This window comes from Sarcophilus harrisii, chromosome 2 (assembly GCF_902635505.1).
Source record: "Sarcophilus harrisii chromosome 2, mSarHar1.11, whole genome shotgun sequence".
Taxonomy (NCBI): Eukaryota; Metazoa; Chordata; class Mammalia; order Dasyuromorphia; family Dasyuridae; genus Sarcophilus; species Sarcophilus harrisii.
Window position 1 is genome coordinate 511,333,301 of NC_045427.1, and position 23,728 is coordinate 511,357,028.

At 33.0% G+C, this 23,728-nt stretch overlaps 1 protein-coding gene across 8 annotated transcripts in view; it reads left to right on the plus strand.

Moving 5' to 3' along the window:
• RNF111 (ring finger protein 111) overlaps positions 1-23,728 on the plus strand; it is a 140,477-nt gene that overhangs the window by 96,076 nt on the left and 20,673 nt on the right. For 6 of the 8 annotated variants that reach the window (XM_031955282.1, XM_031955283.1, XM_023498485.2 and 3 more), the window contains 5 exons: positions 3,989-4,115; positions 7,208-7,371; positions 8,639-8,830; positions 12,973-13,292; positions 17,806-18,061. In XM_031955282.1, coding sequence (XP_031811142.1) covers positions 3,989-4,115; positions 7,208-7,371; positions 8,639-8,830; positions 12,973-13,292; positions 17,806-18,061 — 1,059 coding nt within the window. The remainder of the gene's footprint in view (positions 1-3,988; positions 4,116-7,207; positions 7,372-8,638; positions 8,831-12,972; positions 13,293-17,805; positions 18,062-23,728) is intronic. The other 2 variants (XM_012543750.3, XM_012543760.3) reach the window with 1 other exon arrangement.

Sequence of the window (23,728 nt, forward strand, 5' to 3'; positions counted from 1 at the left end):
AAAATAAGGCAAATTGGTTAAGAGATTTGCTAAGGGTTTTCACAACTAATAAGTTTCTGAGTTTGGATTTGAACTTTTCCTGACTCTAAGCCTGCGGTCATATACCACACCATGCACTTACCCACATTTAGAAAAAGACTAATAGTTTTCTGCTTTTTTAATCAACATGTGAAATTCATTAAAGATTCTTCCAGAATTTAGGATATTTTTTCCTGCTTAATTAAACAGTTTTCAGAGGTTCAAAATGAAATGGAAATTAAAAATTTTAAAATAAAATGGTCTTATGCCTATTTCCCTTTTATATCTTTGGCTATTCATTGGAGGACTGCAAGCAATGTTTCAAACTAGTTTTTCCTCAAACTGAAGTTTCTCTCGTTGGGGTTGAGAGAAACTGTTGTTTTTTATTTTATATATATATATTTTTTTATTATTTTTTTTTTTTTTACTACTACAGCTTAGTTGCCATTCTGTTTTATGGGCCATCAAAGCAAACAAAACACAAAAATCTAGTATCCTTTAAGAAAATGAAATGAAACCATGTGGTGATATTTTAATTATTCTGTAGTGAAATATTCTGTCTTCTTGAGAACAGTGTGATAAGCAGTAATAGCACTTTTCCTAACCAAAGGAATTTCATGTCTTGTTAAATTTCTAAACCTAAATAAGTTATTGGATCTCATTCTCCACCCTCTCCCCATTTTACAGATGAGAGATAACTGAGGCTGGGAAGGTTGGATAACTTGCTTAGTCACAAAATTAGTTGTTTTTTTTTTTATATATAATAGCTTTTTTTTTTTTTTATATAATAGCTTTTTATTTTCAAAATACATGCAAAGATAATTTTCAACATTCACTCTTGTAAAACTTTGTCTTCCAAATTTTTCTCCCTCCTTTTACTCACCCCTCCTCTAGACAGCAAGTAATCCAATATGTTAAACATGTACAATACTTCTTTACATATTTCCACATTTATCATGCTCCAGAAGAAAAATTAGATCAAAAAAGAAAAAAAAGCAAGCAAACAACAAAAAAAGTGAAAAAACTGTGGTGATCCACATTCAGTTTCCATGGTCCTCTTTCTAGATACACATGGCTGTCTCTATTACAAGTCTATTGAAATGAGCCTGAATCACCTCATTTTTAAAAAGAGCAACATCCATCATATAATCTTGTTGACATGTACAATGTTCTCTTGATTCTAGTCACTTCATTTAGCATCAGTTCATGTAAATCTCTCCAGGCCTTTCTGAAATCATCCTGCTGATCATTTCTTATAGAACAATAATTTCTATAATATTCATTTACCATAATTTACTCAGCCATTCCCTAACTGTTGAATATCCACTCAGTTTCCACTACTTTGCCATTACAAAAACAGCAGCTACAAACATTTTTGTGTATGTGGTCTTTTTTCCCTCTTCTGTAATCTCTTTGGGATACGGACCCAGCTGAGATACTGCTGGATTAAAGGGTATGCATAGTTTGATAGCCCTTTGGGCATAGTTCCAAATTGCTCTCCAAGTAGTATACCAGTTTTCCCACATTCCTTCATTTATCATCTTTTCCTTTGAATTTAGCCAATCTGAGAGGTGTATAGAGGTACTTCAGAATTGTCTTAATTTGCATTTCTCTGCTCATTAGTGATTTAGAGCATTTTTTCATGTGACTAGAAATGATTTTAATTTCTTGATCTGAAAATTTTTCATGTCCCTTGACCATTTATCAATTGGAGAATGGCTTGTGTCTTATAAATTTGAGTCAATTTTCTATATATAATTTTAGAAATGAGGCCTTTATCAGAACCCTTGGATGTAGAGGTTTTTTTCCCCATTTTCTTTTTCCTTTCTGCATTGTTTGTGTCTGTACAAAAACTTTTTAATTTAAAATAAACAAAACTATGCATTTTGCATTTCACACTGTACTCTAGTTTCTTTGGCCATTTGCTTATATCTGTCTTAAATCATCAACTCATTTCGACCTTATCTTGGTCTAGAGTGTTAAGTGTTGATCAATGTCTAATTTCTGTCATTCTATTTTCTAATTTGCCCAGCAATTTTTGTCAGATAGTAAATTCTTATCCCAGAAGTTAGGGTCTTAGAGTTTATCAAACACTGGATTACTACAGTCTTTGACAATTGTGTTTTGTGAACTTAACCTATTTCACTGTTGATCAACTACTCTTTTTGGCCAAACCAAATGCTTTTGATGATTTCTGCTTTACAATATAGTTTTAGATCTGGTACAACTAGGCTACCTTCATTTGCTTTTTTTTTTTTTTTTTTTTCTTCATTAATTCCCTTGAAATTTTTGACCTTTTGTTCTTCCAGATGAATGAACTTTTATTATTTTTCTATTATTATCTAGCTCTGTAAAGTAGTTTCTTGGCAATTTGATATGGTACTGAATAAATAGATTAATTTAGGTAGAATTGTTCTTATTTTATTAGCTCAGCCTAACCATGAGCACTTGATATTCTTCCAGTTGTTTACATCTGACTTTATTTGTGTAGAAAGTGTTTTACAATTGTAGTCATATAGATTCTGACTTTGTCTTGGCACATAGACTCCCAAATATTTTATATTATCTACAATTATTTTAAATGGAATTTTTCTTTGTATCTCTTACTGCTGGATTTTGTTGGTAACATAAAGAAATGCTAGTGACTTATGTGGATTTATTTTGTATCTTGCCATTTTGCTAAAAGTTAATTGTTTTTAGTAGTTTTTTAGTTGATTCTCTAGGATTGTCTTAAGTAAGCCATTACTTAAGCCATTGTATCATCTACAAAGAGGGATAATTTGCTTTCCTCATTATGGACTTTATTTCCTCAAATTTCCTTTTCTTATTGCTAAAGCTAACATTTCTAATATAATATTGAATAGTAATATGATAGTGGGCGACTTTGTTTCACCCCAATGTTATTGGGAATGCTTCTGGTTTTCTCCAGTACATATGATGCTTGCTAGTAGTTTTAGATAGATGCTAATGATCATCTTAAGGAAAACAGAATTTATTCCTATTCTCTCTAGTTAAAACTAGTTAGTTTCTAAGGCATGATTTGAATCCATGTCTTCTTCAAGTCTAGTGCTTCCCATTTTGCTATGTAGCATCTGATAGTTTCTAAGTATTTGGAAATATCTCATGATAAGTGTGAATTTTTCCTATTTGCAAGGAAATATAATCAAGAATGTGCTCTTGTAGCCACATAGAGTTTTCACAATTTATTTTTGTCTGTTGCTGAATTTTGGTTGCTAAAATTTGGACTTGATTTTTGTCCAAATAACAAAGAATATTCCATGTTAAACTTTGATGCTCACAGATCAGTTTATTGTAAAGGGTATACTGATATAAGGGAAAGTAGTCATATATTTTTATTTTAAATCTTTTTTCTTGCTTTATATTCTCCTTCAGAGCCTAGGTCAGTGTTTGTTCTTGGGTTTCTATTTTACCCATATAGAAAAACAAAATGCTTTTGGAAATCTAGTGAACTATGTCAGTTAAAAAAACTATAAAGAATTGGTTCCTTTTTATTACCATACAAGAAAATAGAATCTTAATGCTCTTTATTTTTGTGTACATTTGAGAATATAATGCAGCTCCCATATAATAACAATACAGGTAAAACCTGACTCTTGGACTACAGGAATTCATATTTCCCTTCTACTATTATCTTTCACATGTACCAAACTTAAATATTGTCAGTCTTGACTCAAGCTTTGTTTGTAAATGTTTTACTTATTGGAAATGTTTCACTAGTTTGAAACTTTAAATTTGGTTTTGTTTTGGAATAAGATGTCACATTTTTTTATTCCTTTATTAGACTGACCTAGTTGTAGTTCAGTGTCAAGTTAAAAAGCAAAACAGAACTTTTATTTAAATATATTCTTTTAAAAACTTGTAATTAGCTTTTTCCCCTTTTTTAACGCTTAAAATTAAAGTACTTTTTTGAACAGGCACATCTTTTTCAAACGTTTCATTTTTGTTCCAGGAAATATTGATGAGGATGTTGTGGTGATTGAAGCATCCTCCACTCCGCAGGTCACTGCCAATGAAGAAATTAATGTTACCTCAACTGACAGTGAGGTGGAGATTGTAACAGTTGGTGAAACCTACCGGTAAGAGAATGCTGTCTTATGTAGCTAATATGTCTTATTTTTATAATATGGAATTAATGGATACAAAACTATGGTGTTCAGGGCACATATAAGTAAATAAACAAATTGTTCATAGATTGGGAAAATTGATATGATAATGATTCTTAATTTTATACATTTTTAAAAAATAGTTGTAAGGTATCATTGATTTTGAAGCATTATTTTTCATTGTGAGTGGTTTTAATTTTAAGGTTCTATCTAGTTTAGGGGGCATAAATTTCAGTGAGTAGTGTTTTTTGTTTTTTTCATGAAAAGAAAGAAAGTAATCATTAACCTGGGCAAAAATCTTAATAAGCTCCAAAATTTTCTTGAGAAATTCTATAATTTAGAGATGGACAACTAGTAAGAAAGGCATTTGGGTGAAGATGAGTGAATAGAGAAATATGTAATATTATCATCTGAAATCACAAATATTTTGGAAAGAAGAAAATAGATGAGAAGTTCAGGAATCATGTCAAGCCAGTTATATAAGGATTTGGAAATGATGGGGAGGGGTGTGTAACAATGGCATAATAATTTAGGTATCTGCTGTAATTTCCTGCCCAAAACAGAGTAGTTAATAAATTTCTGGCTTGATTTAATGATCAAAAAGGCAGAGGGACCTCTGAGTGAGATCATTGTTTTAGATCTGATTATAATCAGCAATGAAGAAGTAGACAAAATGAAATGTTGAAATGAAAAACTTAGGGCATATGAGCAACTTTATATTGGAATTTATAATGAAGGAGAAGTTTTGGGAGAACATATTTCAGCATTTTCAGGGAAAAGTCAATCTTACAGATTAAAATCCTGCTAACTTAATAAAACAATTGATGCAGAGACCATAGCTGATAGTATATTACACTTTCTGATGGTGTTCAATTATCATCTCTGTGGAGATGTTTCCCAGAATCCGTGTTAAACCTTAGACTTGTCTTCTGAGTTCCATTCCTGTCTCACCACTTGCTGTTTGGACATCTCCAATTGAATTTTCTGTAGACATCTCAAATTATCATACACTAAAGAAAATTCATTGTTATTTCTGCCCCTCCAAATTTTTTCCCTACCCAACTTTTTTAGTACTTTTGAAGGTACCACATCCTGTCTGTTACCCAGGCTCAAAACTTAGGAGTCCTTGACTCCTCACTCTCCTTACTCATTTGCCAAGACCTATTGATTCTACCTTCGTAGCATCTTTCTTGTATATCCTGTTGTCTCCAATAACAAAGATACAACACTCATTTAGGTCTTTATCATCTCTTTCTCGGGCCCTTTTTATACTTCTCTGTTCGGTTTCCTACCTTGTGTGTCCCCATTTCAATCTATCTTCCACTTATCTGTTAAAGTGATTTTTCCAAGATTCAGTGAACTCCAGTTGTATCCTGTTACTACCTTTGAGGTCAAATATAAACTGCTTTGTTTCAGTACTTATGGCTCATCCTTGCCTCTTGCTTTTTATCCTTTTTTAAAAAAAAGTATATATCTTACTCTCTGTTATTTGAAAAAATATTTTTTATCATACATTTTTATGAGATTTTGAGATGCACATTTTTCTCTCTTCCTTTTCCAAGCTTTTTATACTTTATTCTACTCCATTTTTCTTTGTTCCAGAAATACTGACTTATCTATAATTCTGCAATAGGAACATGCCATCCATTCTCTTTCTTCCTTGACTTTATTCTTATTATCACTACATCTTGGAAAGAAGGAAGGAAGGAAGGAAGGAAGCATTTATTAACACTTGCTATTGGCCAAGTACTTTTACTTTGCTAGGCAATGGGACTTTCGTTCTAATAAGGGAAGATAGCATATAAAAGGGAACTCAAAGGTGGTATGGAGAGAATGAAGGAAACTAGTACAAGGGCATAGTTTTGAAGTCCAGAAGCCAAAATAATTCAGAACAAAAATTAAGATCAGTCAGGACCCTGACACAAAATGATGGTTCCAGGAGGAGCTCACGAATGGAAGATGGAGACAAGGCTTACAGTAGGATATCCATGTTGTGAAGGCCACAGGAATGATTGGATCTTCCAAGGTAGAGAGGTCCTAGGCTTTGTGGCAAATTCCAGAATGAAACAACATGGTTTGGAGTCAAGAACCCTAGACTACCTAGGGAGGAATGAAGGCTAGCTTAGATACTTCTATAAAATGGAGGTCTCTTTTTGTGGCTTTTATTTTCTCTGATTTCAAGGTTGAGCTCAAATCCCATATAATTCAGAAGGCTTACCCCTCTATCTTCACCTGCTTTCTTTCTCAATGAGCCTTCCATCTACAGCCTTTTAATTACCTAGTTCTTTACTTTTGTCTCTTCCATTGGATTGTAAACTCTTTGAGGACCATGACTTTGGTTTTGCCTTTCATTGTTTCCCTAAACCCTTAGTGCCTGGCCTGTCATATAGTGAATACTTAATTTTTTTACTTAAATTTGTTGACTGATTTAATTGATGTTTTCTCTAATATTCTTTTTTGACTAGATAATAAATGTAAAGAAGCCTAATATCATGAGAAGTTTTATCCAAAACTTAAAGCTTCTTTAAAGCTCAGAATAGTTGTTTGCTCTGGAACTAACACATTGGCCATTATATTTAAGTCTAATATTAAATCTTCTGATCCCTGGAGTTCTGGTTCCTTTCTGTGTTCTTTCATCTCCAAGCTAAGACATAGATAAACCTAATTTTGTTTTATAGTACTCTAGTTTTCAACATTCTGACCTGTAATGATGAGTACAAGTGGTGTTCTTTCTGTGATCCTGAACCTTTATAGCTATATTATTATCATACCATATTCATCTATTGTAAATAAATTTCAATCAAGAGTTATCACATAAAACAGTTATTGGTAGATTGGTAGATGCCTGATAAACTCAGTCATCTCATTTACTTTTTAGTGAATTCTGATTTCCCTTAATTATAGATTTGTCACCTGCTAGTGGGAAGATCTTGCTTGGTAGAATCTGTAAAAAAAACAAAAAAACAAAATTTCATGCTGAACTAACATGAACTAACAAATTGTTTTTTCAATTTGAGCTTGTAAATCACATTAATTTCATCTTAATGAAATTTAATTTTTTAAAGGTCTCGTTCATCAGTTGGACACTCCAGATCTCATTGGGGCCAAGGCTCAAATTCTCATACTACTAGGTCACAGGAGCCACGAAACCGTAGTAGAATTTCTACAGTTATACAGCCCTTGAGGCAGAATGCAGCAGAAGTGGTGGACCTTACTGTGGATGAAGATGGTAAGTTGCAATAGTATTAATACTATTATATATGAAGGGACTGTGTTTGAGCTGAAAGTTCCCTTAATATTTTAGTAAGAATTTATGCGTATATATTTATAGCGTGCAAAAATGGTGTCATTTTTCCTGTGTATATGATTGTATCTATGTTTGAGGTACAGATTGTACCCATATTATGGACCAAATATGTTTTGAAAGTTTATTTTTTATGGGATATTTTTTCCAGAAATAAATATTTATGATAGAGTTCCTTAAAATCGAATTCATGGTAGATGAAGTTTATAATGTAGAAAAGAATACATTCCATCACAAATAAGAGTTAAATAGAAAAATGAAATTAAATGGTTTATTTTTAATGCTGGAGTTTTAACATACGGAAATTTAAATAAAAGTGAATGGGAAAATGTATAGGAGTTTTGAAGAGTAGGGACATTTCTAATTATCTTGAAGAAATTACAAAGGAACTTGATAGATATTTTGTTTATGAGCTGGGGATTGTGGTTTGGGTTTGAGTTTTTTCCCCTAATCAAGTAAGTAGTAGTAAAATGAAGATAAACACAGATTATATTCTACTGAGATGTAGTCTTAACTCTTCATTCCTGACATTATGTAACATTTGATGAGCGTGGAAGAAAGCTACACTTTGGTTTCATTTGCCTCTTCTCAATTGTGCTGCTGGAACAAGGAAGGAAATATTTGTGCTTATTAACTATGAAATGACTGTGACCACCTTTATTGTCTAGTATTTTATCATAAAATGGAATTGAGAGACATTTTTATTCTGGTAATATTTTATTATTGATAATTATTAATATGAACATTCTTTTTATGATACTATTCCCATTTCCTATTGAATCTTTTACCCTTACTGATTCCTTATAGCAAATAAGTAGAGTTAAAACAAATCACCACATTGGCCATATTCAAAAATTATCAATCGTTGTTTACCAATTATTATCACTACAAATAAAGTTGTGAAATCTTTTTGTATTCTTTTTCTTTACATTTTTGTTGACATCATGCAAATAATTTTTTTAGTTCTGCTTTTTTTGCTTTATTTCATTTGATCTTGCCTAATTTTAGGGGATTTTTCTTTACCATGTCTATGTATACTTTGAGAAAATTTATATTTTCTAAAATGGTATATTTATATAATTAATCTTATTAAATCTAAATTTGTGAAAACATTTTAGCTTATTTTTTTAAAAGAAATTAACAGTTTTAAAAAATGTGAAATAATAAATTGATATTTTATGCTGTTTCATAGAACCCACAGTAGTACCAACCACCTCTGCTAGAGTGGAATCCCAGGTTGTAAGTTCTTCCAATAACAATTCAAATGCGTCTACCTCAGAGCCGGCCTCTGAAGCTACTTCAGCTGTCTCCAGTACCCAGCCCTCTGCAGTATCAGAAACTTCTACTCTTCCCAGCAGTAGCACTGCTGGTACTTCAACAGGAGGTATGTTAAATACAGTTTTTTCTTTTTCAGTTGATTTCATTTTTTCCAATAAAATTCATTCACTGATTTTTTATTAATGAAAATATTAGGACTGTTTTTAAAAAATGAAAGAAAATTTAGTTATATCAGTATTCTACTTTTGTTGGATTGGTACAGATTTCAATCTTGTTGGACAGTAGTTAGAAGTTATTAGAGATTTAACATTAAAGAATATATTTTTAGCTAGTGACTAAAATGTTTTATTAGCTCAACAGACTTTTTGTATTTGTATGTAATTCCTGGCATAGTAGATGCTTAATAATTTCTTTTATTGATAAAATCATAATTTTTAACTGTCTTTAAGAAAATAATATGACTTGTCCAAAAAAAGTTATTATAATAAAAAAATAAAAATAAAAGTTTACAAAAAAAAAAAAAGAAAATAATATGACATTTTAGAGTGTGCTCAAAGATTAAAGGGGAATTCTGGTCCATTAACAGAAAGTTAAAGAATCCTCAAGTATAGGCATGTTTCTGTAATGTGAAAAGATTTGATATTTCATGTTGAAATATATATTGTGTAACTGGTTATGATTTGGAAGTATTCTATGATTTCTTTGAGTTAGGTTTGCCTTCCACTGGTACAGACTATTAGCTTTCTATGCACTCCATTCAGTGCAATTTTTATCTATATGTTTAGATAAATTTTCCATAGGGGATCCCCCAGATATGATGGGGGGAAGAAATGTTAGATTTTAGTTTTCTTCCCCCATTTATTATTTAATTTTAAACCTAAATAGAAAATAGAAAAAGGAAAAAAAAAAAAAAACACTGCTATGTGAGCGGATTCAAAATGTAAAGCAATAAATTTCAATTTTAAGAAAACCTATTATAAATACCATGCATTGTGTTCAGAACTGTCTTATCTTTTTTTTTTAATTTCCTTGTAAGTTTTTTTTGTTCTTTGCTAAGTACTTTTTATTTCATTCTTTTATTCCCTTTTCCATAAGAAGGCCGCAATCAAACACAGAGATATATGGAGGGGTGTGTGTGTGTGTGTGTGTGTAAACATGTATACATATTTATAATCATACACATATACTTTCATATGATTTTAAGTAAGACTATGTTATGCTCATTTTTCCTCTTATTTCTCTGTTATAACATCTTCCTTTCAAAAGTCTTAAGTCTTTCCATATTTTTCTAACTCCACCAACTCATTTCCTACACCACAGCAATATTCCAATCTTACACTATCTGATTATTTTAAGTAGTCTAACACAATATTGAATTTTAATTTTTGTAACATAGAGGCTATTTCTCATGTCACTACTTGACCACCCCTTCATTGTCAAGTAGGTGCATTTTTATTACTTTTAAAAAATTTATTTGGTTTTTTTTTTTCTCAGTTACATGTAAAAACAATTTTTAGCATTTGTTTTTAAAACTTTGAGTTCCAAATTCTCTTCCTTCCTTTCTCCCCATCTCCCTCATTAAGAAGGCAAACATTCTGGAAAATTTGGCACCAAAGAGCAATCAAACTGTTTATATCCATTAGGATCTTTGATCCAGCAATACCACTATTAGGTCTGTGTCCCAAAAAGATCATAAAAAAGGGAAAAGGAGATACATGTTGAATTGCATCAGTACAGTAAACTTTATGCCATTGCAGTTCAGCAGGTATATGCTTTGTACCTTTTAGTCTTAGAGATTTACCTGGCATTGAATGTTTAAGAGACAAAGAAGTTATATTAAAACATGTTAGAAACTAATTTGAAAGCTATTTAACAGACATTTGAACACTGGTGAATTTTCAGTATGCATAGGAAGTGCTGGTGTTCTATTGATAGAGTAGCTAATGTTCTATTGATGGAACAGTAGAAAAATTTTTGAGTAGAAATAATGTAAAATTTTAGGGCAGTTATTTTTAATATATTTTTGCTCAGAAAGGTTGTCATTTTAAAAAATGTGTGTTAAATTAAGAAAATAGTATGAGTAGAACTTTTTATCTTCTACAAATTATATCTGTCCTCAATGATTGAATGTTACTAGGAAAAATAGGGTTCTGACACATTGCATCCTTTTGCCATGGGGGACAGAGCCTGTGTAAAAGATATCATGTTTCCATGAGGATCCTTTTCTACAATTTTTTTTATATTTAACAGACACTTCATATTCACTATGGCTTCTTTACTTATGTTAAAGGGTCAAAGAAAAGCAATAATAGGTACAAAGTAATAATAAAACTGAATAATATTTTGAGATGGGCATGGAATCAAGATAAGTAAGGGAAACAGTTTTTTTGATAACTATATGTAAAGCATTAAAATGTCAGTATTATGCAGATTAATTGGGCAAAATAAAATAATTATATTTCTTGGTATAAGAAAACTTAAAGCAGCCAGGCGGTGCCAGGAAGATTCCTCTTCATGAGTTCAAACCTGGCCTCAGCTTATTAGCTTTGTAATCCTGGGCAACTCACTTAAACATGTTTGGATCACTTTCCTCATTTGTAAAATGAGCTGGAGAAAGAAATGGCAAACCCCTTCAGTATCTGCCAAGAAAACCTCAAAATGGGGTCACAAAGAATTGGACACAACTGGAAATTGACTGAAAATAATAAAGCTTTATAAGTTTCAATGGCTCTTAAATCACTTGATTTCCCAGATCATCAAAACATGTCTGTCTCCATTTCTTAGATGAATTTCTTAATCTTTCCTGAGTGTGAAAATATTTATATGACCATGAAGCAGTCTTCCTCCATTTGTGAATTTCTGTAAATCAGTTAAAAATTTTCCTTGCCATCCTATCAGTATATTTATTAGAATTCAGCATTTCTTCAATGAGGACAAGACTTCCAAAAATATGGAAGATTTTTTAAAGTTCCTTTACTATTTTTATCTGGATTTTTTTTTTTTTTTTTAAACAATCTGATTAAGATGGCCACATTTTAAAGACTTACCTATGATGATGATTTTGGTGTAGCCTTGAACAAAAAGGTGAGTTCCTTCATTAAAAATAAAAATTTTCCAACATTCAATATTCTGATCTTGGTATTGTCTTGCCAGTGAGTGACAAGCATTTTTTTCTTCATTTCTACAGTTAACAGTCTTTTTCTTGTAAAACTATTCTCTAGAATATGTCCTTATCAGTTAGGGCTCTTGGCTCTTTCTAGATGAAGTAGTTCATCTAGAAAGTCTTTAGTTTTCCTGTTTTATCCCTTTTTCAGGCCTCAGTACCCTTTACCTTAGTGCTACAATTTGCCCTTTTTCTTTACTGCCTTTATATGGGCAGACTATGACTTGAATAAGTTTTGCTTCATTTGTGAAAGGTTTTCATTTATACAGGATATTCAACATATTTCCGAACCTTTGTTGCTTTGTAAAATACTCCCTAACCCCCCTAGCTGATGTTTCATAGCCTTTTTACCTTATTCTGCTTTACTTTGATCTCTGGAATTTTACTTAAGATGACAAAGGTTCTCATATCATCTATTCAGACCAGAAATTTTCAAATTGGGATGCAGAGGAATAACTGCTTGACTTGCCCGGTGAAGGAAGAATTCCTTAGTTTGAGCCTTTTATCCCCTCATTTCCCCTCTCCCCCCCCCATCAGTTTTATTATTCTTTCCTCCTAATTTCCACTGTGAAAACAAATAAGTAATAGTATTCTCTTTTTTGAAAAAATTGAAAGTTGCCTATTGTTAGGTATTTTTCTGAATGTCTTTTTTCTGAAACCTGCTTTCATCTAAACTATCCTATGGACATACAATTTGATATACAAACAAAATATTTTGCCTTTTAACATTGTTATAATTCTCTGTCATGATTTGTGCTTGGCTTAAAATGTTTAAAATCAAGAGTCCTCAAAATTTTTGATTTCAGGATGCATTCCTAAAAATTATTGGGGAACCCCTTCCACTTAGATTTGTTAATATTTGACATAAAATGGTTTTGACTTTTTTTTTTTTTTTTTTTTTTTGCCATGGCAACATCTAATAAGTTGTAAAAACATATCTTCATAATATCAATTTGCTGAATTATTATTCAGTATTTACTAAGAGTTTTTTAGGTCAGCTAATTCTTCAACTGTCAGTTCTAGTTTCAGAGTGATACTTGGTAATTATTTTTAAGTTATCTTATGCATTGTTTTTTTGTTTCAAGATGATATAAGGAGAACCACATCTAGTGCTGTAATGGAGACTGGCCCTCCTGCAATGCCAAGGTTACCTTCCTGTTGCCCTCAGCACTCACCATGTGGAGGATCATCACAAAATCTCCATGGATTAGGGCATCCGCATACAAGTTGTTTTCAACAACATGGACACCACTTTCAACATCATCACCACCACCACCATACTCCTCACCCTGCTGTTCCAATTTCTCCTTCGTTCAGTGAGCCTAGTTGTCCCGTGGAAAGACCTCCACAAGTGCAGGCACCATGTGGAGCAAGTAGTAGTTCTGCTACCAGCTACCATGACCAGGTATGTATAATTTGTTAACAGTTACTTAATTTTTCTCCAGATGCATAAAAGCTTTCAAAAATGATTGCTCTCATGTTTTCATATATAGTTAATTAAATTTATGTAGCCCATCTCATAATTGCAGTGTTGTTTTTGATTGCTAATTTAATTCAAAAAAGATTTATTACTTGGAACTAGGTGGCACAGTGGTTAGAGCACCAGACCTGAAGTCAAGAGGACCCGAATTTCAAATCTGGTCTCAGACACTTAACACTTCCTAGTTGTGTTACCTTGGGCACATCACTTAACCCCAGTTTCCTATTAACCCCAATTGCCTCAGAGGGAAAAAAAAGATTTATTACTTGTGCAGCACCCTGGATACCTTAGAATCAGTCGGAGTCGGGATAAGCAAAAGTCCTTGATCTTTATTCTTTGTCCAAGTCCAAGGAAGGGCCACACGAATCTGGCCAGGCATCACTCTGGCTTGTCTTACTCCACCTTCTAATCCCTCCTCCCAATCTCTCTATACACCAACCAATTGGAGCCAGCACAGAATGGTGGGGCGGGCCATTTTCCAAGCAAATGATAATAGAATATTGTCCAGTAAGTAATTAGCCTTAAGTGCTTGCTTGTCCAAACCTCAGTGCATGAACTCAGGAGTTTCAGCCCTTTACAGTTACTCTTTTTTTTATTTGTGAAGGACTATACTAAGTGGTAGAGAGATAAAGACAAATGAAAAACAGCCTTGAGCATTGAGTTTTTATTCTCTTGCATTATGATTAATAGTTTCTTTTTTTAAATTTTTTTTTTTTAATTTAATAGCCTTTTATTTACAGGGTTATATGTATGGGTAACTTTACAGCATTAACAATTGCCAAACCTCTTGTTCCAATTTTTCACCTCTTATCCCCCACCCCCTCCCCCAGATGGCAGGATGACCAGCAGATGTTAAATATATTAAAATATAACTTAGATACACAATAAGTATAATAGTTTATTTTTTTAAAGTAATACTGTAGAATTTCAAATTCTCTCCCTCTGTTCCCTCACCAAGAAGGCAAGTAAAATGATATCAATTAATTACTCATGTGAAATCATATAAAATGTATTTCTTCTGTCTTAACTCTTAAGCCAGAAATTCTTTCCAATATACCTAGGTTGCCTTCTGGAAACCACCACAATTTTTTTTTTTTTTTAGGTGATAAAAATAGAGTGACTAAGGTCAGCATGATCACATACTTTTTTCTTTATTCTGTGTTAAACCAAGTGAAATATAGGGGCATGTGCTCACATAAATACACATACATGTATGTAAACTGAAAAAGATTCAAAGCCACTTTTTGTGTGCATTGGAAGAGGCAGAGAAACAGATTTGTCTGTCAGTAAACATTTATTTAATGTTTATGCCAGGTACTGTTCTAGGCACAAGATATATAAATATAATAAGAAAGTCTCTTCAAAGACAGCACACAAAAACTGAAAAGGAAGAAGGGGATAGAAGCAGGGACATGAGTTGGAGTTTGGAGTTGGGAGAATATGATAAAATCCAATCTAAGGGGTTAAGAGGAGTTGGAGCTTTCTTTAAATGGCTTTAGAAGTTGTTTGTCCTGTGTGACCCTGGACAAGTTACTTAACCCCAATTGCCTCAGCAAAAAAAAAAAAAGAAAAGAAACGAAAAGAAAAAAAAAAGTTGTTTATCCTCCAATCATAGGGGCAGAGTGTTGAGACTACTTATGAGTCATAAGTACCAAAACCAATGCAGTCTCAAAGGATCATCAATTTCCTGGTTTTTCTGGAGCCATGATGGATTCCAATCCAAAGAATGCAGTTTGGGAGAAATGAAAGAATGTTTTATCCTTGGTCAGGAGCGTGCTCTGCCACACAGCAAATGATCTGTTTTGCACTTAGCACCCTACCTGAAGCACCTTGAGAGGTTGAGAGAATTGCCAAGTTTTAGCACAGCCTCTAAATGTCATCACTCTTTTTTCATATACTCTTTGTCCTTTGCTGAGAGTTCTCTTTAGTATTTTTTTCTTCTGAGAGCACTTTAACTAATTTAAGAAATATTTATTAAACATATAATTTTTTCTTCCTCAGGAGGGAAGGCAGGCTTCCCTCCTGCCATTTCTCTTCATAGTTAACATGTGAGATAGAGGAAGCAGTCTTGCAATAAAGTAAAAAAAGATAATTCAAATACGTGAGAAGAAAGTATTAAAAGGATGAAGAAAGGTATTCATTAGGTAGGGTTTTTTCAAATCCTAGATAAGTTATATCTAAATTACATTTAACCAGAGCGTATAAGTGCTACCCATTTTATGATAGCAAGAAAGTCACAGCAGGAGAGTTTTCATGTCCTGCTCTTAACCACTTGAGGAGACTAGTTCCAGGTTTATTTAGCTTATATTAGAAATCAAGGTTTGAAGGGAGGTTATTTATGTATAATGGTGAACAAAAAAACAATTAAAGGACAGGTTTATTTTAGCTTTCAGTGTCCAAGATTTGGGATTCAGGACCATTTGTTAATTGTATAACAGTAGTGTTTAAAAATTTAAGAATTGTTCTGCTAGTGTTCTCTATTTTAAACATCACTATCATTTCCTAATTATAGTTCCTCCTCTCCTCCCCATGGAACTTTCCTTTTAACAAAGATATATAGGTAAACAAGACAAATCAACACATTAGTCATGTCTTCAACTATAAATCATGTTAATGCCTCTAATTGAAAAATGGAAAACATCTGTTGAAATCATAAATGACCAGATTGATTAGCATTTTGATGCCTTTCAGTGGTGATGTTGTCTTTTTATATTTTTATGATCACAATATAAATTTTTCTTTTGATTTCTTTAAAATACTCTGATTTCTAAATTAATTCAGAGAAGTCCTCCTATGTTATCTTCAATTCTTCATATTTGTTTCTTATGGTAAATTATTCCATTAAACTTAAGTACTATAATTTGTTCAATCATCCTCCAATCACATGTAGTCTATTTTTAGTTCTTTGCTGCCTTAAAAAAATGCTGCCATAAATATATTTGTGTATATGAAACCTATTAGCATGTTGCTGGTTTATTTTAAGCTAGGTAAATAATCAAATTTTCTATATAGTTTTCTCTTCAAATTTTATTGATGCCTTTTTTACACCATTTCTCTATTATCCTTCCTACTCCAGTAATCATTATTACGATATAATCTTCCCTTAGTAAACAAAACTGTTGGACATTATTTTTTTCATAAGCACAGTTTACGGCATCATATATTATAGTCGTATCTTTAGATTTGGAAGGGACCTTAGAAACTCTTTGTTTGAGTCCAATTCCCTTGTTTTATAATTGAGGAAGCTAAGGCCTAATAGATTACCCAAGGTTTGTAGCTAAGGAGTATCATAAGGTGGACTCTCAGACCATATTTTTCTGACTGTATCATATTTTATTCACTATCCTGCTTTTTTGATGAATAGATGTTTCGTTATCTTTTCTCTAAGACCTAGATACATTTAGTCTTGAGTTTAGCTTTTTTCTTTAAGCATTGTTTTCCTTTACGTTATTTTAGTCAGTGTATGTTACTTCTCCATCCTACTTTTTTCACTCTTTATCAATTCATACAAGTATTCGTGTCCATGTTTCTATGAAAACCTCATTTACTTATTTTGATGTAAGATATTTCACTATATCCATATATCCTAAGTTCAGCTATCTTATAGTAACCATAAAGAAAATTTCTTTAATTAAATTCAGTAATGCAAATGCAACTTTTATATCATTCTTTAAGACAACAATATTAACTGTGTCAAATTTCACGAGTTGCTATATTTCCAAAAAACCCCAAAATATCATTTCATGGAATATTCAATAGTCTCATTGTTGTACTCAAAATTTTTGCAAATACCACTATGTAAATAATTGCAGATTTTACTCCTATGTACACATTGTCCTTTGGGGTATCATTTGAGTTGTGTATGTGAATGAGAAAAAGAGAGACAGTGGGAGACATTCTTTTTAGACAGGAATTGAAAGTTGAGTGAATGCCCATTAATTGGGGAATGGCTGAATTAGGTAGGGCCTGTGAGTGTAATGGAATATTATTGTTCTGTAATAAATGAGCAGGTTGATTTTTAAAAAGCCTGGAAAGACTTTCATGAACTGATGCTGAGTGAAGTGAGCAAAACCAGGAGAACATTGTACAAAGTAACAGCAAAATATGTGATGATCAACTGTGATGGACTTAGCTCTTCTTAGCAATGCTGTGATTCAAGACAGTTCCAATAGATGTGGGATGGAAAATGCCATCTGCATCCAGAGAGAGAACTATAGAGACTTAATGTGGAACAAAGCATAGTATTTTCACTTTTTTTTTTGTTTGTTTGTTTGCTTTTTTCCTTAGTTTTTCCCTTTGGTTGATTAAATTTTCGGTCTCTTGATTTGATACATCCTTATAGATCACTTTAAATTATTACTAAATTCACATGTAAAGTGCTATTGTTTTGAAATTCTTTTGTAAAGATCATTTGGAGACATAGTTCTGTTTTATATAGCAGGCTTTACCAGTAGACCTGAGCAACAATGGTATCAGAAGCCATGGAAATGGTGGTTTTCATGGAGCATCCGCCTTTGATCCTTGCTGCCCTGTTTCTTCTTCACGAGCTGCAATTTTTGCCCACCAGGCCAATGCTGGCCCAAGCCAACCAATTTCAATGGATGGTTATGGATCAAGTGTGGTTGCACAGCCTCAACCCCAGGCTCCTCCACAAGCCTCCCTTTCATCATGTCGACATTATATGCCACCCCCTTGTAAGTATAATTATAACTGTGCATATATTTACCCAGTCACATTTTAATCATAGTAATATTACTTGTGTATTCCATGGGGCTGTTTATCAGCACTTTAATATTTACTTACTATGAATATTCTTGGGTCTAAATTAATTTTTTTAAGAAATCTGACAGCTAGAAAATTTAGGTGATTTAGGAAAATGCAAGAAAAATAGAGTGTTATATAAACCATATCAGATTGCTTGTCTTGGGGAAAGGGAAGTAAGAGAGAGATAAGGGAGAAAGAGAAAAAAAAAATTGAAACTCAAAATCTTTAAAAATGAATGTTAAATGTTTTAGATTACCTGCCATCTAGAGGAGGGGATGGGGGAAGGAGGGGATAATTTGAAACAGAAGGCTTTGCAAGGGTCAATGTTGAAACACTTTGTAATTAAAAAGCTTTAATAAAAAATTTTTTAAAAAATATTAAAAATTCTTTACATGTGATTGTAATTTTTTAATTGAAATTTTAAAAAACAGGAAAAAGTGTTAGATCACATTTTAAAAACTGGTATTTATGTATCTTTAGAATTATGAAGGTAAATTCATCATATCACTGGAGTCTTACAACCTTCTAAGCTAGATGCTACAGCTTTTGTTTATTTTTTACAGTTGATTAAGTTGATACTTAGGAAAATCAGGTAGCTTACTTGCTCATGGTCCTAGTAATATTGAGTATCTGAGTTAGGAATCTGTTATGGGAGCCACCTGCGAGTGGCTGCTGGAGACCTAAGGCTGACTAACAGAATAGATCCTTCCATATGAGAATATAATATAAGAAAAGCAGTTACATCCTCGGACCTCTCTCTACTTCGCTCCGATTTATTTCATTCCCAATCCATATGCAACATCTTTATCAGTAAAGGTTGATTTGCAATTCCTTCCAGTGTGTTATGATTAACAGCTATGGGGGCTTTCAGAGAATCGAACTGCCCCTTCACAGTTAGGTCTGGTCATCAACAATTCCCTGTTTTTTGTTTTATGGGAACACAATTATTTTTCCCTCCAACAGCATGGTCAGTAAGTTTTATCCAATATTGTGAAGCAGCTGTTATCTAGTCTGCATGCTGAAGAATGCAAACAGCCCTGTCAAAGTCTGTTCCTCCTATTCCTCTGGATGGTTGCAGGGTGAGACACTATAGAAAGTATTGAATCTTGTGATATGTCAGTCATGGAGGCAAACTTTCTGACAGAGAAGAGGACCGTAGTCAGAACAGACATTTTTCATGTCTCTCATCAATCTCCTGGCTCAGCCCTTTGATGCGTTGGTCCATTTTAATTACCCTGATTGAAAAAGTCTTACTAGGTCTCTTCTCCTTTTCCTTCCCTGCGGGTTACCAAAGGAACTCTCCTAGGAGGATCCTCACGAACAGCTCTGGAGCATTGCTGCTGCTGCTTCTTTATTTCTTGTGCTCATGTTCGGGCGCCATTTCTTATGGGAGCAACCTGCTAGTGGCTGCTGGGGATCTAATTCTGATCAGCAGAACAGATCCCTTCATGTAAGAGGATGATAAGGATACAGTGAGACTGAGAGGCAGTTGCATTCTCTGATCTCTTCTCTTCCCTTTTGCCTCCTATTTATTTCATTCCCAATTCACAAGCAACATCTGAGTCAGTAAATGCTGATTTGCAATTCCTTCATATGTGTTATGATTCACAGTTGTGGGGGCTTTCAGAAAAATCAACCTGCTCCTTCACACTTAGGAGTAATCCTTAACAGAAATCAAGCTCAAATCTTTCCTAATTCCACATTGAGTATTCTATCCAGTATTCTGTTTCTTAAATATGAAAATAGGTTTGGAAATTTTTAATTTATCCCATAGATGAAAATATCATTCTTTATCTAAGGCATGTCATAAAAGAAAAGACTTCTTAGTCATTTTTCCTGCTTTGAAGTAAAATATGTATTTTCATTTACTAAAAAAAAGGTGACATTTCATATGTGAATAATCTGCCAAGAAACTAGAACTGTTTTAAAATCTTTGTTAAAACCTTTAATTAAGTAATTTAAAATCTCTACTTCTCTAAAACTTGAGGGATTTTCTTTATGAACCATTATGTTATGTAATAGTTTTTAAAAATATTCTTGGTTGATGTTTTAGTATTATTGATGAATTATTTTCCTTGTTACAAGGAATGATTTTCTGTGAATGGGGATAAAGGAGAATCCAGAAATTTAGGTGATTTTAAAATATTAAAAAAAATTTTTTTAAATACATATTTTAGCCCTCTTTATGTTTCTTTCAGTCATGAACTTCCTGAATCAGCATATACATGCTCTTTCCTCCTTGATATACAATCTTTAAAGTTTTTAATCTAGGTTTTTATTCTTTCGTCTTTAAAATCTTGGAAAGTCTGTGGAAATAAAAGGAAAAATAAAGTGACTTTTGTTCTCTTTCTATCATCTATTCACAGGCCCAGGTCTACTATGCTTGGGGAAAGGAAAGAAAGATAATTAATTTGTCCAAAAGAACTGTGTTATGCCTCTAATCCAAGCCTCTACCATCAAAACAGTTTTAGTTTAAGGGCCAGGAATTTTGCTTCCAAGTTAATACCCATCATAAAATGAAAAATCTCAATTAGAGAGGCCTGTTTTCTCCTCTGAAGGCCTTTCATATTCTCTGTGGGATCATGCTGTTCTTAACTCTTGGCTTACCTCAGTTTATCTTAGTCCCTCATTATTCTAGTGTCCCTTTCTTTCTAGTTAATCAATATTAATTACTCTCTTCTGGAGGACATGTCAGGTTTTTTTTGTTTTTAAAAAATATCCTTAACCTTCTGGTGGTAAGAATCCATAGCCAAAATTTCTTCTTTCTTTCCTTCACTGAAAATACACATAATGTTCCTCTGGCTTTCACCAGATTGATTAAATGGAGAATTCTTCTTCCCTTTTCTTCTACCTTTCCCCTCTCCCCAACACACAAAGGATATCACAGCAGATAAAGACCCAAAGCCAACCAGATCACATCCTAATGTTTTTGTTTTCCTTGACCTTTTTTGAAAGTTCCCACATAGGGAATTTTTGACTTGAATTATTCAGACCATGCATTCTGCAGAATGTGTAATACCGCAATTCTCCCAACCACCTTCCAGCTTTAGTTATTTCTTCCATATATAGTAAAACCAACTTTATTGCTTATTGAATCATCAAGTATCTCAAAGATGAATTTTACTATTAGAGAACGCTCTTGATTTTTCTTCTGTTCTTTTTAACTTCCTTTGATAAGAAATAAATGGGAATTGTCTGGGGACATCTGCAAACGACATATCTGATAATATCCTTGTAAGGGCTACATGGAATAGTTGTTCCAGACACTGCTAAATTATATTGGCTTATCCCTAAGCAATAGGCCTCATAATTAAAGATGCTACTGGTAACGCTACTAGCTCTCCCAAGTTAAATTACTTCTTCCAGGAACAATAAGCTAAACTCTATTTCCTTCTAGTCTATCAAGTGTTTCATGGATACATTTTAGTACCACAGAATTCTGTGGTCTTATAACCAGAGATACTACCAGATTGACTTCATTGCTTCCTAAGCTCTCAATTGTCTTATATACATGATCTAGTAGCAGGGTTTATTTAGTTTCTCTTGCTTCCCATCTCTAGATATCAATATATCCCAACAGGCTCTTTTAAGAATTGCTTAAATAATGCTAGGTTATTTCCTCACTCCTTAAATCTTCAGGAACTAACTGGACTTATATGTGTGACAATAGCCATAAATAATAATTACCATGACTAAATGTGAATTTGGTTTGTAGGGAAATAGTAGAAATAGGCAAGGAAAGTGAGTTTAAACCTCTTTGTGTAGCTAGGATTTCTTTCTTTTTTTTTTTTTTTATTTACAAGTTATATGCATGGGTAATTTCCAGCATTGACAATTGCCAAACCTTTTGTTCCAATTTTTTCCCTCTTTCCCCTCACCCCCTCCCCTAGATGGTAGGATGACGAGTACGTGTTAAATATATTAAAGAATACATTAAATACAAAATAAGCTTATATGTCTAAACCGTTACTTTGCTGTACAAAAAGAATCGGACTCTAAAATATTGTACAATTAGCCTGTGAAGAAAATTAAAAAAAAAAAATGCTGGCAGGCAAAAATATAGGCATTGAGAATTCAATGTAATGGTTCTTAGTCATCTCCCAGAGTTCTTTCGCTGGGCATAGCTGGTTCAGTTCATTACTGCTCCTTTGGAACTGATTTGGTTCATCTCATTGCTGAAGATGGCCAGGTCCATCAGAATTGATGGTCATATAGTATTGTTGTTGAAGTATATAATGATCTCCTGATCCTGCTCATTTCACTCAGCATCAGTTCATGTAAGTCTCTCCAGGCCTTTCTGAAATTCTCCTGCTGGTCATTTCTTACTGAACAATAATATTCCATAACATTCATACACCACAGTTTATTCAGCCATTCTCCAATTGATGGGCATCCACTCAGTTTCCAGTTTTTGGCCACTACAAAAAGGGCTGCCAAACATTCTTGCACATACAGGTCCCTTTCCATTCTTTAAAATCTCTTTGGGATATAAGCCCAGTAGTAATACTGCTGGATCAAAGGGTATGCACATTTTGATAACTTTTTGAGCATAGTTCCAAATTGCTCTCCAGAATGGTTGGATCTATTAACAATTCCACCAACAATGTATTAGTGTCCCTGTTTTCCCACATCCCCTCCAACATTTCGCATTATCTTTCCCTGTCATTCTAGCCAGTCTGACAGGTGTGCAGTGGTATCTCAGAGTTGTCTTAATTTGCATTTCTCTGATTGATAATGACTTGGAGCATCTTTTCATATGGCTAGAAATAGTTTCAATTTCTGGGAATTGTCCGTTCATATTCTTTGACCATTTATCAATTGGAGAATGGCTTGGTTTCTTATAAATTATAGTCAGTTCTCTATTTATTTTGGAGATGAGGCCTTTATCAGAACCTTTGACTGTAAAAATGTTTTCCCAGTTTATTGTTTCTCTTCTAATCTTGTCTGCATTAGTTTTGTTTGTACAAAAACTTTTTAATTTGATATAATCAAAATTTTCTATTTTGTGATCAGTAATGATCTCTAGTTCTTCTTTGGTTATAAATTCCTTAGGATTTCTTTTTCAGCCAGTGGGGCTAGGGAATGTCAGGGTAGGGGTTAGGAGAAACAAGATCCCAAGGGAATTTATGGAGCCTGAGGTAGAAGTAAAAAGGACTAGAACTGGCAGAATTAGAAAAAGATTCTTAATTGGTCTACTTTTCCCCTTTACCCCTGTTTTATTGCCCTCTTCACTTAATAAGGCAAACTGTAACTGCAAATATACTGCAGTATTATTTATAAGCATATAGGGTTCTTTCTAAGACTTATGCAGCTAATCAAAACAATTCTTGTCCAAGATACACCCCCTCTTACTCTTGAAGATGTGGTTTTGTGATTGAGATGTATAGGGCATAGTTTTTGACAAAATATAGCATCCATTCCTATTAAAAACATTAGAAAGCATAGGGATGAAAGTTCCTTTTAAGGATAAAAAGGGATAAAAGGATTTTTCCTTAAATAATTTTATTTGTAATAAACAAGCATTATTTGTAATAGAGAGAAACTGGACACATTCCCAGGAAGATCAGGGATGACAGAAAGATGCCCATTATCACCAA